Below are 19,922 nucleotides of genomic sequence, written 5' to 3' on the forward strand. Positions count from 1 at the left end.
AGTTACTGTGTGGTTGGCTTAGAGTATTCCTTCACGATAAGTATTGCAGAGATGCAGATGAATATCACCTACTGTGGTGCTGCAGAGATAGCCTGGTCAAAAAATGTAAGACAACATGTCACTTGTCACAACACGGTATTATGATTATGATTTGATCCCATATACTGCAGTGTGTACATGCACTGCCAGGGTCAAAATGTATTCCTAGTCCGACCCTAAACAGGATCATCAGAAGGTGTCACACGATGAATCAAAGGGTTGTGAGCTGATCACCCAGGTGGAAAATAAGAAACTAGCTAAATTTAGCTTCACAAGACTATATTACTGTACCAAACACTGTACATTTGAAAGCCTCTAAAAAGTGAAGCAGAAAACCCCCCTTTGACTGAATTTTTCCCAACTGACACACGTGCATGAACCACAATCAAAAAGGTTTGAAACTATTGTTTTAGATGCATTTTTTCTGACAGGCTGTTTATGTCTGTGTTGTTTTTGTCCAGAGGTCGTGAGAGTGACCTGACTCTCAGGAGCCCTTTCACTGCTGACAGCTGATCAGCTGACGTAACACAAGGCCAGATATTGTTTCCTCAGTGACGACAAAGTGTTTACATTTTTAACTCTGAGCATGACAAATGAATTTTTTTTTTCATTAATGCAACAGCTGTCGCAACAAAAATATTTGTCAGCTTTGCGAATAATTACATTTTCTAACGCTTTGATTCGTTTTGTTTTTAAAGACCTGTTTATGGGGAGGAAATGACAAGAAGTCGAGTTGACAGGCCTGGAGTGAGACAGTTAAATGCCCCTTGCTGCTCTGGATAATTAATAAATAAAGTACCAGGGGAGTCCTGTCATGGCTTCCTCTATGACAGGGGCTGTCTCCAGTGCGCTAAAGCATTAAATGACCAATTCCTGTCAGGCTAACTTCCACTGCACTCCCCTGGCACCCTCTCTCTCTCTCATTCTCCCCCTCTCTCTCTCTCTCTCTGTCTCACACACACACTGTCTGTCTTTCTTCCAAAGAGAGCTACTTTGCTCCTTTTGCTCTGAGTTTTTCAGCGACTGATGGCTCTAGTTCATTTCTGCTGAATTAATTGGTCCCTGAATGAATTCTGTTGACAGGGCAATTCATCATGTGTTTGGCCTGACAGTGACTGGGGTGTTGGGAGTGTGGTGGTGGGGGGAGGCGAGGGTGAGGGGAGCCGCAGGAGAAGCTGGGGTTATAGGGGGGGGAAAAGGATGGGGGTTGATGATTCTGCCCTTTCTTTTACCCGCTTCTATTATTCCCTCTTCTGCTAACAGGAATAGCCTGCATCAAATTCAGCTTCACTTCTCGCTGAATATTTCCCAGCTCCCTCCCTGGTTGCAAACAAACACACCCGGCTGACAGATCCAGCTGATTAGGGAGCTCCTCTGTCTGCTTTGGAGGATATCCTCATTACTGGCCAGTCAGGTAGCAAGCCCGGCTAGCCCGGGACCACCGGCGCCTGTTATTTGGGACCTGACACGTCCACTAAGAGAGGTGCATTGGCTTTAATTGCATCATGTATCACACAATAGCCATTAGGGTAATTATTTACTGGTGAAGGGTAAATGAGGTTTGGCGCTGGGCTGAGCCAGCCAGCCATGCAGTTGGCTTCATGTTGGCAGAGGTGTGGCGCTCACCTATACGCTAACAGAGCTAATAGCTGGTCATTTGCTTCATTTGGAAATATCCTGTCATCCAAGCCCCTCTGTCACCCTCCCTCCCCTCTTCTCCTCTCTTTTTTCCCTACTTTTTCTCACACTCTCTTTCAGTCATGCGGGGCACTTATTACATCCAATCAATCAATGCTCACTCATTAGGAACCTCCCCTCAAGTATCCTCTGGATGGCCTCACACAGCAAGAGTCAAAAATTACCTCATAATTGCCGCTCAGGCATCATAACAAGCTAGGCTGCCCCGGTGACACGGCCATACAAACAGGTCTAACACAGGAATTGATGGATACTGGAGAATCGTATTATATATTGCCATATCCAATTAGATACAGCACATAAAGCAGCAGATCCATTCCCCTCTTTTCACAACGTCAGAACCAGCGCTCGGATATAAAGACGTGAAATGCATTTTCATATTTCCTCCCGCGGCCCCCCTCGTCTTTGGTGTGTCAGAGCAAATGATAACATCCTGAGGATTTATTGTACATTTGACACACCAGTAACCAAATTATAATTCAGTTGCTGCGGCATATTCATAGAACCACAGTACAAATCGCACAGAGAGAGTGTTCAGTCAGCATGTATTAGTGCGGAGCGGCTGGAAAGGTCAACAGTTAGATCTGACACTGTGGTTTGAAGTTCCGCATGATGAGGTTCACTGTTACTGCTAATACCTGAAATAAAAGGGCTCCTTATTACTGTAAAAGCTGTTTTTAATACACATCCCACCACATGTAGCGCTCCAACCTGTGTCTGCTCAAAAATGACTAATGAACATTTTTTTTACAGATCAGACATTTTCAAGATCACTTGTTCCATATGCTTGTATTTTTCTATTGTGCAACTTTTGAGGTAGATAATTTAACCTCTGCAGGAGCAATCTGCAGAATGAGGTCTTCACATTAGGATAATTGCTGCTTATCCAATGAGAAGTAATGAAATAAACGTCACAGTTACATATAGTGCAAAAAGTTAAGATGAATAGCTGCAGAGCGGCTTGTTTCTTATGTAAAATGTGCAGTAAATCAAGATTTCAGCACTTCTGCATTAACTTGATTACTGACATAGTTTTTCATCTAAATTAGAATCTACAATCAATCATCTAAGTTGAACTTTTACTTTATTGTGTTTTAAAACATCACATAAGCTATTTTATATGTGCACTTATAGTTTTCAGTCTGAGACAATTAGTGTCATTCTTCTTCTTTCATGATTAACTGAATGTTTCATGAGCAAAGACAGTGACAGGTGCTGATTAGAGCCAATCAGATCATCCCACCACCCTTACATATATACCGTATACACGGTAAATAGAATATATATTTATATTCCAGAGGATGCTGTTGTCATCTGGCATGCTGCAGTCAATTTGAGCGTGATTGACAGATACATCCAGGTTCACAGTTTATTGCTTTCTGAGGAGAGAGCCAGATATGCCAATTTAGACAGGAAAGTGACAAAAAAGTTTCCATCTAAATAGAATAATTCTGCTTCTGGGAATTCTCAGCTGGGGAGAAGGAAAGAGTCAAGCCCCCCCCCCACCGCTCACTCCTTTAACAAGGGCTGTGAATGACAAACATATACGACGGTTAGGGGCTGACAGAACATCAGCTTTTGATGCTTCACAGGGGAGCTATGAAATAAACAACAGACAGAGAAATTGAATTACAAAGCAAAAAGGGGGTCTGTCCTGGTGGACCCAGAGGCATCAGAGTGCACCAAAAAAAACAGCCCAGCTCACTATGTTTTACTGGAGCTCATTTTCTCCTTTTACAGTGTTGAAATTTGGAGGGAAATATACAATAGAAGGATAGAAATTGAGTATTACACCTTCAAAACTCCATCATATTTTCATTTAATATCATATATCTGTCATCCATGAAGGATCAGAGCTTTAAAACAAGTTTTTACCACTTAAACAGGACAAAAAAATGTCGTTTTGAGTAAGAAATGAAAGTCTGAAGTTACAAAAGAAAAGCTCAACAACTTTATTATATATCCCCGTTCTGTCTGACATCACTTCAAATGTACACGCTGCTTTATCTCCAGCTCCCACAGCCCCAAATCCTCTGCAAATCGTGTGGCAGTGCTAATCAGGACAGTGTCCACTTGTTGTAAATCAATAATGATATAACTAAGTCATACAAGGCGGCGGTGGCGGAGGGATTACGCAGCGAAGAAAAGAGTGAAAATAAGCTCTAAAAGGGATTTCATGCATAAATCTCTCCCTGCAACTTAGCACAAATTGAATTCAGGCACACAGCTAGAAAAATTAATTCAGCTTTACAAAGCGAGGAGAGGTTAAACACTTTATGTGCTGCTCAGTGATCCAAATCATGGAGAAAACATTTAGAGGCATTCTCACTGTAGCACCCGTGCACCATGTGATCTTTATACCTGAAAAGTAAATATGTCTGTCCCAAAATAGTCTCGTTGGGTACCTGAATTTATTGTGCAATTGTTTGTTTGTCATTCTATTACTCATAAACACTCAAAAGTAAGTTGTTTGTCATCTTAAGCTAATATTGTAGACATAAAACGTACATTTTATTTGAACCCATTATTTAGTATTTCACAGCGTTACACCATTTACTAGTTTTAAGCACTTGAAAGGATATTTGAAGTGCTATAGTATGTTTGTCTTAAACAATACTTTCTACAGAAACAAAGTGGTATCTTTCCACCATATAATGAGTGTACATGATGTATCAGCAATCGTTTGTTCGTGATTGGACTCGTTTGTTATTAGGGATCAATTATCATTACAGATGTTTTTTGTGTAAGCAGCCATTTATTGTTTTATTTTGTCAATCTGAATCTCTTTTAAGCTACTGATAAAGTTTAAGTTGTAATAATGCATCATATAATACTATATAACTGAATATTTTAAATGTTCTTGCAATTTAACTCTCAGTAAGAAACTTGTAACATTAAATGGTAAATGGTAAATGGACTGTACTTATATAGCGCTTTTCTAGTCTTTGCGACCACTCAAAGCTGCTTTTACACTACATATCACATTCACCCATTCACACACACATTCACACACTGATGGCAGAGGCTGCTACGGTAAGTGCCCAACTGTCAATCAGATATCACATTCATACCGTTGGCTATGCCACCAGGAGCAATTTGGGGTTCAGTGTCTTGCCCAAGGACACTTCGACATGTAGCCTGAGGGAGCTGGAGATCGAACCTCCGACCTTCCTAAATGTATTTGACTTGCACTTAAGTTAAACTGCCGTTGAATAACATTTATAAAGTGGTTGTACACTGATGGTTCTAAACAAAGTGTAACCCTTAACGTTTAATGTAATATTGCATTGACAGGTACATTTAAATAAAGCTAATGTTTTTTGAATCTCATGATGGGGAACAAATATTAGTTTTACTGTGACAACAAAAGGCTTAAATTTGTACAACTGGAATTCTCAGGCCCATTTCATTCAAAGTCCAAATTATAGCCAAAATTATGATTATATTTGAATGTTTTTTTTCATTAATATTCATAAATCCTTATGTCAGAAATGTGTGGAAAAAGGCCTATAAGATGTCCAAACTGATGTCTTCAAGTTTCCTTTGTTGTGTGTCTAAGAGTCTAAACTCAAAAGAAATGCCATTTAAAGTGACGGAAGAAAGTTTGCGTTCAAATGACGGCATTTTTTCTAATATATAACTAAAATAATAAATCAGTTATCAGAGTTTGATGATTAAAATGTGTCCTCTAAAATGGTGTAAGTATGACTCCAGAAAACACCATGCAGCCCGTTTTGCGTAAAAGATTTCAGACACTTTTATTATTGTACAAGTGAGACCAGCATAATGAAAGTGATAATACCCATGAACATGAAAGACATTTTTTCTTACTGTATTTACAGAGAAGTGTCTTCACATCACACACAAAAAATCCTTCTACAAAATGAACAATTTGTAAATAACATAACAATTAAATAAAGTCCACCTACCTTTAGGTTTACAGCTGAATATGCATATGATGACCATCTCTGCACTGCATAGAATTTATACATATACTTTTCCTCATGAACAACGTGGGTTTTTCCTAATAATAATAATAATAATAACAATAATAATAATACTGCTCTCATGATGCATTTAGGCGACCTGTAAATAAACAATAACAAGAACTAAGTCTTTGGCAAATGCGAATACATTCACTTAACAGATGAAGAAACCATCAGTCCAGCTTGATTCAAAGAAATAACTTGGCCTGAACATGTGAAGGAGCTGAATACAGGAGGGGACATGTTTAAGGCATTTAGCTGAAATAGTCGCCCTGCTTTGTTGACGTTATTGGAGGCGTCAGAATCATCCAGTCAGAGTGAATCCGGACGCTTCTGGCTTACAACTACACAAATGTTTGTTTGACTTAGGATGGCTGTTATATCCTTTTTTTGTTTAATGCCAAAGACTTAATCGACTTAAATAAAAAAATAAGCTGTGAGAACATAGTAGTGCACGTCAAGGCAGTGACATGATGGGCCTCGAATAACAGGGGAAAGAAATGAAGCTGTAAGTGCCTTTTTCAGACGGAGACTTATTAGACTTACAGTCAGGTTCATGAAATAAAGCAAAGTATGCATCATCATTTTCTGCATAATAACGCTCCAGTGTTGCAAACCTCCAAAATAGTGCAAAATTAACACAAAAAAAACACAGCCTGATGACCTCTTGTATCCTGACAGATAAGAAATAGTCAAACACTAGCCAAGCAGTCTGCAGGTTAGGAATTATAAAAATGAAATAAAAAAATCATTTTAAGAATATATTTACTAGTTTCTTGAAATCTTGCAAATAGCGAGCCATGGTGATATATTGTCATGGCTCCCTCTATTTTTCAAACAGATGTTTCTTTATTAATTTTCATTTTTACATCTTGATTGTGTATCACAGAGAACATGTCCTAATCTTCTCATGGCATCAAAAGCGATCGATTTAGTCATGCTGGATGTTTGGTCGGTGTCTGTTCAGATGGATAAAAACAACGTTAGCCTGCGTGTGCTGCTGCTAATCTCCTCTGATCTCACTGCGCTGCCATCTGAATCGAGAGGGAGACGAATGGTAAAAGGAAAAAAAAAAGGGCTGCTGCTACATTTTTAAGCTCCGGACGGCGTCCCTGCTGAGAGCCGTCAAGATAAAGGAATGTACAGTATTGATCCATGATGGGATGAAACTGTGACACGGATACACAGGGAAAATAAATTTTTGTTTTCAGTCTTTTTCTTTTTTTTAACCAGCACAGTTTTCATCTTGTGTTTGTAGCGACTTTCAGTGTCTCTGGTGATGTCTTGTAGATTTTATTTTGGCGTTGAGGGTCCAAAAAAAGCTTCAAGGAGAACGAAGAGAAGTCGTCTGGAGTCCCAAAAAAATCTGTTAAGTGTCTCATTGTGTGAGCCGGGAACATTTTACGCGCAGTTGCTCAGTGTCCAGTGGACCATGCCGCTCACACCGGGGCAATATGGAGGCTAAGGCCATGGTCCTGCAGGTTGATTTGGTTTCCGTGGTAACTAGTGACGGTCATAGGCAGTGGCAGCAGTGGGAGGGGCGGAGCCTCTCGATGCGGCACTATAATAATAAGGGGAACCTGAAAGTTAACAGAAGAACGAACCATTTGAAACAACAACAAATACAGTTTTTCCTACCATTTACTCAAATTATTATCACTATTACAAGTCAAGTTGTAGTTTGACATGAGTTCAAAATTTAAAAAGGCTCTTTTACTTAAAATATTGATGATTTATTGACCGTTGCCTAAGCCCCGCCCCCTTAGTTACTATATGCTTGTCACCCCAACCGTAACAGAGATGGTGCCTTCGAATAGGGTTGTGTTTACAGTCTGTCTCATGTTTTCAAACATAAAGGACACATGGAAGTTACTTTGGATCATAGGTTAAGTTATCGTGATTTTGGTTTTCTTTCATAATTTTTTAATATGTCTAAGGAAAATGTTGATTTTCCTACCGGCCTTAATCTGCCCGTGCGTTAGTCTTTCGTTCATGTCGTTGTTTCCAACCAGTAGTATTCTCTCCACTTAACCGCTTGAACGCCAAGTGCATCGTATACTCGGCTTTCTACTAAGTACCCCGAGCTAAAAAGTGCCATTTAAAGGCAGCATTAAAGAAGTTTACAATGTAGATGGAAGCAGATCACTAAGATTTATTTTTATATCTAAACAGACAGAACAAATCTAGTTTCTCATCTACAGCCAGTGCCAGAAAAGGCCCAAGTGACAACTCTGCTGCCAGATTTTATCATCTGTAGCTAGCTAGCTAAGTAAGCTATAATTTGCCTAGTGACTTAGAAGAAAGCGTCACACCCAGCTGACTCTTGATGTTTACAGCTAACTGGTTTGAAGGTGAGAATCTTGTAAAAGGGTTTTAAAACATGAACTTGGGGGCTACATAGATGGTATGATTGTTATAACAAGGCTTAAGCTACATGTCCTATAGACAAATAGTTAGCCTCCTCAGCAGTCGCCTTGTAAAAAAGGAAACTAGCATTTTTTTGTATGGCAGTATTAATGCTTGTATTATGAGTATGATTATAAAATGTAACATCAGATTGTTATTTTGTCCTAACATGAGCTTGTTTGGTTGCTTAGCTAACAAAAGTAATTAAAAATATATGCTCCTACTTTTAAAGGAAACACAGAAAGTGCTTTCTGGATGAGGAATAATGGAAATATTTTGGAATTGCTACCTCAGCTAACAAATCTCCAAAACCAATGAAGAAAAGGACAGAACCGCTAATGTTAGCCTCCACCCTGATAGCATCAAGGACCAGCTTTCATGACAGGGCTTTAATTTGTCTTTAAGTTGTGAGGTATGCTTCCTGTTGTGGAATTAATCCATGATTCCTACTGCAAAAAGTAAGCTAGTTAGCAGAGCATGCTAATGGTTTTAGCTCAGGCAAACATTATGTTTAATCCATGTTTCTAGTTTTGAAAGGTTTTAAAACACTGACACCATCCTCCAAACTGTTAAAAGGCAGGGTATCACTCTTATTTAAGCCCCAGATCCAATGCTTTTAAATACTATGTCTGCCATGTCTGGTTATGGTTGCTACGATTGCACAATCGCTGTTCAGGGGGGAGGGGTTTAGCAAATGGTCAATTAATCGTTCTCATCCTGCTCCTCCCTTCATACTCACTTAGTAATGCTGGGTTGCTGAATCGCCAAGCTTCATTGTAGGTTGTGTACTGTGGATGACTGTAGGGGTTCCCCGAAAACTCACTCCCTGCAAAACAAAACAACAAATCAATTAGCATTTCAATGCGTCAAACCATTACCCCTTCTCATGCAGTCATTTCTCGTCATTCAAAACAGGATGCAATTTGAGGGGGAAAATGATAGTCATCGTCGTGCGACCAGTCAAGCAAGTAATTTATTTCTTTTTCATTTCACTTAAGTTATGCAACACTGAACAATACAGGATGTGACACTGAAGGCGGCTTTCCCTGTCCCATTTATGGATATCTACCCATTCTTCTTCCTCCAGTATATTCCAAACCGCTCTAATAAATACAGAGTGGTAATAAACAGTTTCATGCATACATTTTTGATATGCTGCTATAAATCCTTCGACCCTTCTTGGAGGAATTTTTTTAACATCCCTGATCTGAACCCCCTCCGGTCCGAGCTTTGGTGTTTGCTACAACAGAATTTCATCGCTGGGGAAGTAACTCGGAGCATGTCAGTGAGCACTGCTGTTGGTTCAACACGTTTCCGCCCTTTACGAGACAATAAAGGCGAGATTTTATATGAAGCTGGTGAGAAATGGCTTTGCTTTAACAGTGTTTTGTGCCTGTCACTAAATCTTAGTGGTTGTGTAGGCTACAGGACGAATGGGTTGTAACACAAAACCACAAGCCATGGGATTAAGGCGCTCATCTTTTGCTCTGTGCCACATAAGAACAAATGGGAAGTAAAAGTATGTTTGACTTGACGCTTTTCCACCAACATGATTTAACAGTATTATTAGCCAAAATCCAAAAGTAAATCCAGCCTGCAGCCGCTGGGTGCTACCACATCTCCCTTTGTTTTTACTGGTAGCTGTTATAGACTGTGTGCAGAAAAATGTAGAGTCTATATCTCCTAACAGCAGAGACATATTCAAGACGCAGAAATATAAGAGATGGATCTCTTAAATAATGGAAAAATAATAGCAAGGTAGCGATAGAGGAAAGAAGATTCATGTATCCTTGTAATTCTGGTTTACTGACACTTCAAGAAAGCCTTTAAAATCATCACAAAGGCACTTGTCCGGCCTAGTTTCAAGTTTCAATTAAATATGTTTGCAAAACAAACAGGACAGTTATATAACCCTCTTGGCTGAGGTGATAATGAAACGCGTCATGGCGGCCCTCCATAAAGGAGAAAAGAGGAACAGCCAGAGCCTGTGATGGGTTGTGTGATTGGTAAATGATATGCTAACACAGGACACACTCCACTGGTTTCCCCAGCCGTGGCGTTTAATCACATTCAAGCAGAATGCCGGCTGTGTTTTGGTGAAAGTGTGTGACTGTGTGTGACTGTGTGTGTGTGTGTGTGTGTGTGTGTGGGGAGCTGAAGAAGCAGCACCAAAACTGCGTCCCTGCTCTGTTCCTGGCAGTGAAACACCAGCCTGACCTCCTCAGAGAGTCGAGCGATTTGAATATTTACCGGGCTCCCATGCCTCTGCCTTTTGACCCTTAACTGTTTGCTGTGAACCTGAACTGCAGGTTAAGTAGAGGAGGGGAAGGGGATATGCTCTGCAGCTCGGGGGCTAGGGGAGGGCTGCTGGTGCTGTTTATCGACGGCTGGTATGAACGGCCACGCGGGGAGATAATGAGCCAATAAGGCAGAGAGGAGAAGCAGGAAGGACTGTCCTCTCCCGCGTCTCTGATCACTTATTCAGCCTGTCTGATCCAATCACACACACTGAGCTGATATAAGGTTCTCCGAGCCTCGCTCTCTGCAGGTCAATATTTACAGTCTCTTTGTATAATTTGGTGCTAAAGTCTTTTCCCTCTGCTTCCGCAGCTTCTACACCTGTTCGTTTTGAGGGCGATGACACCTGTTAGGCTACAATAAGAAGCCGCGGCGGCGTCTCTCACTCACCAGGAACCATTCCAGCGAGCGTGGAGGTCGGGTAGCTGCCCTGGCCTGTTGGGGGAACGTGAGGGGGATACCCAGGTAAGGTTGTGTTGGCCATATCTCGACCTGGAAAGACAATAAAACAACAAATACATCATTAGAACAGAGTTTTGCATTAAAAAAGTCCACCCTGCAGTTCTCCTTAGTACCTGTAGGGGTACTAGTACCCGCAAATGAGAAGTAAAAGTCCTATTTTATATTCAATTAAAGAAAAAATAAAAAGCAGTTTCTGCAAATATCTAAAATACTCATAAAGCAGAGCAGCCCCTTTCACAATGTTAGTGTTGGCAGTATTGTTAATTTTAGGAATGCATGATACTGGATGTTTTATGTTATCCGATATGCCGATATTTTCCGACCCTTTCTGCCGATTGCCGATTTTGATATCGATATATTAGGCACATGTTTTTTTCCACCTAACTGCAGAGAATATAAAGTCTCCCCTGTAGTGGAATGAATGATATCATGCCTACTCTTATTGTAGTGGCCAAAAACTGCCATGCCGCAGACATCTTGCACCCTTCTTCACGCTTGACGGAAGAGGCGTGACACAGGCAGCGCCGAGTAAATGTCGTAGCATTTTTAGGGAACCATCGAGCATTTAGGCAGAATTAAAGAGTTGATTTATCGGCGGAAAATATCGACATGAAATGACATAACTGCCGATGCGGATATCATTTTCAAGTCATAATCTGCAGATACCGATAATGTGCCGATAATATCGTGAATCCCTACTACTGATGCATTTATATGTGGGCAACATTTTAAGGATGTAGCAGCACACAGAGCTAATTGACCTATATTGTTGGTTTGTTCAATCAGTGCAAATTTGTTGTAATTGTCCACTTTTATTTTGAAAATCTGTCAAATAAAAGTTGTACAGCAAAAAGTAATGAACAAAATACTTAAGAACTCTCAACTGTTTTTACATTATAACTTTATGTGTCTACTTTTGGGGTTCAGCAGTTATATGACGCAGCTATTTCACCACTTGGGACAGACAAAAATATGATGTAACTATTATGACTCACCACCACCACAAGTCAGTAAGCACAACAGCTCAATTCCCATGTAACTTTTTAAAGGACTCAAACGGTCAAACATTACACCGACGATCCTTTAAACAACAGCTGCTGCTTTAATGCACCCGCACACTGGTCACATGAACATGCCTCCTCATTACACAGTTCAGACCTGTCTAAATATGGCAGCCTTTTCTGATTCCCATAAGGCTCCTCTCTCTCTATTTCCTCTGTAAAGTCCGAGCGCACCGGCCCCTCCGCACAGCGTCACTCTGCAGATATTCAGCTCTGTAATTGAGAGTGACGGCTGGGCTGTCCTCGCCGGCCGCGGGGACGTTCGGACAACGGCACGTAACCCCAATCTGCACAGGGGCCGGGTTGGGAGAGGCCCCTGTTATGTTGTCAGCTTTGAGGGCCACTTGGACTCTGAAAGGGAAAATCCTCTCCGACTGGAGGTTTAATGAGGAGCCAGAGGATGAAACGCACTGTAACGCCACAGAACAACTGTTGTTCATGGCGTTGGCTTTGCAGACAAAGTCCAGGGATACAAGACAACTCTCGACTACCTGAATTTTTTTAACCACTGTGATTCAAACTGAATTTCCAGCCTTTTTGTTACAGTTAAATGGACCTTCTTTGCGACTTTTTTTCTTGCATTTACGGGTACAAAAGATCAGGATGGTCGATGTGATTGAGTTTGAATTCATTGCTCCCTTTAATACACCCTTTCTTGTTTTGGTGACAGTTGTCTTAGTCCTTTCATGTTTAGATTTTTGTATGAAAAAGAATGTAAAGATTTGAATTAAGCTTAAATGAAGGGAAATTGTTGCAAATAAATATAGTATTTATGTACCTGGTGGAGGAAACAACAATGTTTTGGTTCGGTAGACTGCACCTGAAATAAAGTTTATAAAGTGCTACTGACACGTCTGGTGTATGCAATTATTACATAAAACAACAAAAAATCTTCCATCCAAAAATATCATGCTTAATACAGAGAAATCAACTCTAATACAACACTTCACCTCAGAAGTACAAAACGCATGTATCAGTCTGGATAACTGAATCTTGCTGCCTATTTAGATATATCGACTCAATTCACACATGTGCAATATCATGAGCAACTTATTTGTTTAATTGAGGGTGAGCCAAAGAGCCCTCTGGGTATTGAAGTACCTGCTACTACAGGCTGGCATGCATGCTGGATGCAGTGTGGGCCAGGAGAGGACGGCTGGTTGAACTGGTGAGGAGGGAGGGTGGCAGGCCTGGAGGTCCACAGGAGGAGGAGGAGGAGGAGGAGGAAGTAGGGAGGGAGGGAAGCCTTTTTTTTTTAACTTTCTATGCATGCCACATACATAGATACATACCCAAACACAGACTCATGCAGTATACATGGAATGGAAAATTGTGGATAATTCATATTTTGCTTTTACACTAATCTTAGACTATAAAATCATCTACTATCTTTTATAGCAGGTATCAAGTAACACTTTTAGCAAGGAGTCCATCAAGTTACTGATAATTCTGAGGGACTTTAATTTATCACATCAATTCTGGTACATTGCTGAAATTCTCCTTTTTACTCCACTTAATCCATTTTAAAGCCACAGTTACGATTTAATTTGCAGCTTAAGATTTCTTAAACAAAACCTATTGTGTTATCTGATTGTAAAATATGATACGTCACTAAAGATTAAACTACTAAACAGTATTTAAAGAGCTAAATCTCACCTCTACTTCAATGTAAATACTTTCCCAGCTCACACACTAAAAAAGAACCTTTCCATTGTGATCAGGAATTTATAATAACAGAACATTTCAGTCTCATGTTAAACCAGTGCTCTCTATTATTTGCAGATCTCAGCACTGATGGCTGTATTGTGCTGGCGAGATGTGTTTTTTGCTCTAATCGCTGAGACTGGAGGGCTGCGGAGTTAAAGAGCTTTACAGAGAAGAGTGAGGTCATGCCGGACCTTTCATTTATAATAAGAATTAGTTAGCCACAAGCCAGTGCACATAAGTCAAAGGGAGCCGGGGGAGTACTGCAGGTGGGGGGTCCAGCAGGGGTGAGGCCATTGTGTGTGCTCTCTGTGTGTGTGTGTGCGTAGACATTCGTAACTATTGTCTAACTGTCTCAGCAAACACTGACCCAATCTTTTCCTCATTATTATTGCAGCAGCTACAGCAGTCATACATGTTTAATAAAAGTAAATACTGTTATCTCTTTATTAGCTCGCTTCAGGGAGATGAAATCCATAATGAGCACAGGATCTCTACTTCTAGTGTACAGTAGCAAAGGGAGCATCTAGTTTAATGTCTTTACAGACAATGTGGCAAAACTACAAAGCAAGAAACGTCATTTTTATTTACAAAGTTGCTTTTATTGTCACCGAGGATTGTTTGGATTTTTGTCCTGTCAGTTTAAAATCTGTTTTTTATTGGCCAAGCTGATCAACGCCTGTATTTTAAACTTCAAGTGGACACTCGTACACCAAAGTCCATTAGCTTTTTTGCTAATTTCAATAATTAGAGGTTTATATATTTGCTTTTTTTATGATTTTATAAACACAGTGAATGATGAGAGAAATATGAAATGTGGGGCGCTCACATCTAGCCTTGATACTGATCCTGGGCATCAACTCTTTAACCTAAACCTTTATTAGAGACTTAAGACTTGGTGGGTTTTTTTGCTTGATGTTTGCCGTAGATAAGTGAAAATCATGATGTATTTAAATCTGCAAATATACAGAAAGCGTATGATTGAAGATGTGCAGAATGTGTTTTGTTATAGGGTTGTATCACCCAGTAAATAAATGGGATTCTCTGTGAGTGTTTTGCCATCAGTCTCAGTCTTTTTCATAACTTGTTGACCGTCAATAATAACCGCAGCCTCTGTTGGAACCTGTTTTTGTATATTCCAGGATACAGTTGGCAGTGGCTGCCAGCAGCTCTGTGACTGTTGCTTTATGTCCGCTTTAAAGCGCCTCTTTCAGAGAGGCGCCGGTTTGGAGAACTCTCTGTACAGCAATGATAGCCTCATTAGCTGCTTCCTAGCCTTTGTTGTTTTTACAACAGAGATGTGTGTCCAGATTCTCATTAAAAGATGGCCTTCTTTATATTGTCTGTTTCCTCTGACAGTCCCGTTAGATTGAACGCCAGCAAATCAAGTTATTTATTTTCCCCTGCCCTCTTTTTTTCCTCCTTCCCTGCGAAAAAATCAATTCAAAGATTTTTTGGTTTGCTGTTCAAAGCCTGTTGATTTCTGTCTTAATTTGAGAAGTGGCTGTTAGAGTCGCTGCTGAGCTGGGAAAACAGTATTTCCTGCTTTAAGTGTGCAGGTATTTGACAGGAAGGTACAAACTGGGAGCAAATGACAGCATTAAGTACCACTGGAGCTGCACTTCAAACTTTTTTTACGGCAACCCACTGACAACGTGACAAGAAACGCTAAGCTCGTTTTTTTTTTTTTGCAATGACATCAACTCAGATTCCTCAAACACAAACAGAAACGCGGGGTGACCTTCTCTTTGTTTGGCACGGGGACAAAGTCGTTTGTGAATGACTCTTTTGCTTGCAAGAGTATTAAATTTAGCATGACAGGGACACCTTCATGTTTGCTACAACAACAACCAAAAATCTTTGACCTCCATTTTCTAGGCTATATGCAGAATGGGGCAATTTATCACCAGCCAAAAAATCTCAGCACCCTAATTAATTACAACTAAGTAAAGAATGTTTGGAGAGCCAAATTGCTTTAATTCCCCAAACGCCGGCTGAAAGTCATTCATTATCAAATGTGTGCTCAAAGGTTAGTTTGCTTTTGTGAAGACGAAATAAGCATTAATTTCGGAGCGCGGGCCTGCGTGTCCCCCTGTGGGGAGACGGGCGAGCTGTTTGTCATGAGGCCACACGTCACTTACGGCAGGTTCGCTGTCTGATCTTTGCTCGCTGCTCACTGGACAACGGCAGGTCTTGATACTTTCAGTGTAGAGCACTTACTCAGCTTAATTGAATGTGGATAGTTTGTTTTTGCTGGTTTTGTTTAGAGAGATGAGAGGAAGGGATAAAGGAGCGTACAGAAGCAGCTGCTGGAGGAGGAAAAGTGTCATTGACACTTGGGCTTTGAGTCTTTGGAGGCCTCCATTAACAGGCCCAGCAGGGAATATGTTTAAAGAGTCTTCAGTATGCAGTCGCTGAGTGGAGATGTGTAAAACTCCCACTGAGTGCTCAGGGGAATCCACTCAGTGCTCGAAGATGCCTCTTAAGTCTGAAGCACCATCGAGAAAACAGGTGGGCTCGGACTAATTTCAGGAAATACAGAAACTCTCTATAGAAATAGTGGACAATTGGCCGTATCGAAGCCATCTCTCCATTTATTTCTCAAAATACACACAAAAAAAAGTTCCGAGCTCCTCCTTCTGCTATTCAGAAATTCACCCGCCGCTCACACTATTTGAATTTAAAGCAGTTTGAATGAACAAGAATAAGAAGCACTTCAGATGAATCCATCTCTCGAAGGGAATTCATCAAAGAAATTACTTCCCATATCAACAATAGAAATTACCTCACAATATGCAATTGTCCTTTCCACATATTCATGGAACCCTTTGGTGTTTTTATGGGGTAAGAGGGACTATTTAGCAGCTAATACAGCATTAATGTGGAGGAGAGGGAGAGAGAAAAAAGCTGTTTTAATGGAAGTGGCTTCTTGCCTCTGAATTTCGATGATGTGCACAATGGCCTTAAATCCCTTTCTTATTTGAGCCTGCTTTGCAGGTACTTTTCAGCCCTAATAGGATAAGCAGAGGACACAAAAGATTTCTATCTCTCAAGTCTTTCAGTCACAGAGAATCCCGATCTCTGGCAATGAGCACCTCATGAATCATTCATTTTTAATAGATTATGCAAATTCCAGCACATAAAATCAACAAGATCAATAACTGCAGGCGTTTTAATTGGTGTTCGAAAACATTTTAAGGATGAACATAATCTCCAGTTCTTTCCCCCGTAAAGACACAATTAATTTGAAATTGGATCTCGGCCTAAACACTGCAGATAATTTACTACTTTTTGCAAGGCTTAAAATTCCTCTGGTAGGCTTATCGCTGGCAAGTAAACTGTAATACTCAGCCATTAGAGAGACCACACACCTGAATATCACCCAATATCCACAGAGCGAGGCACTGAGGGAAAACCAAGCAGAGGAGCCACTAACTAAATACTAATTAGTGGAAGTCAGAGACATGTTTGTTCCATTAGTTTGACCTCTGTGTACTTTATTTCTGAACTTTCAGTAAGATCTAACTTCGAAACGGGCACGAATTAAACTTCTATACTAACACAAAAGTTTCACTAGGATACATCAACAATACATCAATATGGACCAATATCTTTGAGATATGCCAGCCGATATATATTTTTCTTTATATAAAAAAAATAGATTGTTCTTTGTTAAAACTTTTGGGATATTTCAGCAATATAAGTGTTGGATCATTTTGAGTTGGTTTTTTTTCTGAGTATATATGAATGGAACAGTTTTTATTAAATGGGCCCATTAAAATATCGGCTTACTGAAAATATCGCTCCATTTCAAAAATAGGCCGACTGATACACGTATTTTTTCTTTATTAAAATAAAAGAAAAGCCTGTTTTTCATTTAAATATCTGGGATATTCAGCAATAGCAGTGTTGAATCATACTTTTGTTGTTTTTTCGTCCATAAAAATATCGTCCTGCAGAAAATATTGGTCCATATTGTGTATTTCTCTATATATTCAAAAGAAATAGTTTGTTTTTCATTAAAAAATCTTGGATATTTCAGCAATGAAAGTGTTGGATACGTTTTTTGTGAGTTGATAAATGAAACAGATTCTATAAAATGGGCCTTTGACAAAATCGGCCGAGGGGAAATATCGATCATATTGTCATGTTAAAAAAAGCTGACAGATATATGTCTTTTTCGGTTATATAAACAATTGTTTTTCATTTAAATATCTGTATTAAATGTCGGATCATGGTATAGCATTTTTCCGTGACTGAGGCTACATGGAAAGGGAAGTATATGATAATATCGGCCTAGTGAAACTATCACTCCATATTATCATCTTAAAGATACGCTGTCAATACACATACTTTTTCTTTATACCAAAAAGAACACATTGTTTTTTTATTTAAATGTCTGGGATATTTAAGCAGTGAATGTGTCGGATCATAATGTAGTTGATTTTTGTGAATGGATGCAAATAAAAAAGATTGTATTAAATGGCCCTATGATATCGGCTAATATCGGTCGCAGGCTCCTGAAGTGAATCGACTAAAAAATGAATCATGACAGACTTTGTAATACAGGCAAAACTAGGTGTTCAATTTAACTATAATAAATGTTATCGTGATGAAAGTTGTGATTTTCCTCCTTACGTTCATAGACACACACACACACATACACACACACTTACATGCATACAATCCCATCTTTCTCCCTCTACAGTCTCCATGCACCTGTAAAGCAGTAAGGAGACCCTCTCTGCGGAAAAATATCCCAGGTGCAAACAAAGCCGCCTGCAGAACCAGGCCCGCTTCCTACAGGGGCCATCAGTGCACAAAGGACAAACACACACCTTTCTTCTCAGGAGGCCTGCCTTACAGGGGAAATCTACCTCCCACATATTAATGAGAAAAGGGCCCTTTCTTTTCTCATAACACTGCTCGGCTATCATTTAAGAAGGGGGGCTGCTGCTGCTGCAATTTTCAATCACCCTGTCCTCCCCCACGCAGAACTCGTTGCCTTTGATGGCTGCTGCATAATTATATGAATTTTAATAAAAGCTCTGTATATTAATCTCACGGCCCTCCGACAGTCATCGTAAACTTTCAGTAAACTTAACCTTCTTCTTGGTAATAACACGGCAACAACGAAACAATATTTCAATTAGCCAGGCAGTCATTAACTGTGACAAGGAGAGGAGAAGACGAGGAGGGGGAGAGAGAGAGAGAGAGATAGGAGGGTGAAATAAATGATCATGGTGTTAGAGTTAGGCGGCAGAAATGCCAGAGCGTATTTACCGAGGCACATTACTCGTGCTTTGAGACACACAAACTGTCTCCCGGCGAACAAATCACAGGAGCAACACAGCAGCCGACAAGCAGTCCGTCCTGCATGGTGGCCCTTTTTTTTTTTTCTTCCGTGAGACCTTGCTCTGATACACAGTCATAGTTCTGATGTGCTGACACCCAAAGGTCCTTGTCCAGCGGTGACTGAACAGCCCCTCCGCCCCCATCACACCCCACAATCTCTCTTACCGCCCTGCTTGCTCAGCAAAAAAGCAGACGCAGGACAGCTGCTGATCTTTTATCGCATCGTCGTACCACCTTTTCAGCTCAGAGTGAAATGGTATTAAAAAAGTCTTCACACTTAACTTTTTGTTTGCTTTTATTTTCACACATTTCATTACTTTTTCTTTCTTTGTCAATTGCACAAGCATGGTTTTTTTTTTCCTTTTACATTGTTCAAACCCCCTCAGCTGAAGCTGTGGCTCGGCAGCATAAAGGCGGACTGTGCGGCACTTGATCTTACCTACAGGGTAGCTTTGCGACACGCTGGGGCCCAGGTCTGGGTTGGCGCTAGAGGATAAACTGGGCTTGACTTCGTCCAGGCTGGAATTCAGGCCAGGGAGCGCGTACTCATTAGCCTGGGAAAAGGACAGTTGAATCATTACACAACCAAACAATACCTAGATGGAAATCCTCCCTTCTCCTCCTCCATTAAGCGCTCCACACAGGCCCGCGCAAGTATAAATTTGTATGAGAGCATTGTGTGTGCGTGTGTGTGTGTGTGTGTGTGTGTTCAAGCTGCAGGGTGGCAGTTCAAGCATATCATGAATGTATTTTGGTATTGTCTGAGAGGAAGTGGGATTTTGAGATGAGTGAAAAGCCAAGGCGTCAGCTGGCCCTTTGTGCTTGACTGCAGTGCTACCCCTGATCAGCCAAGGGAGAAAGCAGTTCTGCTTTGTTACCGGCTCACCATGTGGCCTGTTTTTAGAGGCACCAT

The 19,922-nt window shown here is 40.5% G+C and overlaps 1 protein-coding gene across 1 annotated transcript in view; it reads right to left on the minus strand.

The window, feature by feature from the left end:
* Positions 1-7,162: 7,162 nt before the first annotated feature.
* Positions 7,163-19,922, minus strand: part of LOC138593215 (paired box protein Pax-2a-like) — a 30,299-nt gene continuing 17,539 nt past the window's right edge. Inside the window, exons 8-12 of the mRNA XM_069664120.1 lie at positions 19,449-19,563; positions 13,052-13,057; positions 10,818-10,919; positions 8,869-8,955; positions 7,163-7,284 (exon numbers count right to left, since the gene is read on the minus strand). Coding sequence (XP_069520221.1) covers positions 7,163-7,284; positions 8,869-8,955; positions 10,818-10,919; positions 13,052-13,057; positions 19,449-19,563 — 432 coding nt within the window. The remainder of the gene's footprint in view (positions 7,285-8,868; positions 8,956-10,817; positions 10,920-13,051; positions 13,058-19,448; positions 19,564-19,922) is intronic.

Source organism: Semicossyphus pulcher, unplaced genomic scaffold (assembly GCF_022749685.1).
Source record: "Semicossyphus pulcher isolate SPU_LCO1_2020_fin unplaced genomic scaffold, fSemPul1.0.p SCAF_16, whole genome shotgun sequence".
Classification (NCBI taxonomy): domain Eukaryota; kingdom Metazoa; phylum Chordata; class Actinopteri; order Labriformes; family Labridae; genus Semicossyphus; species Semicossyphus pulcher.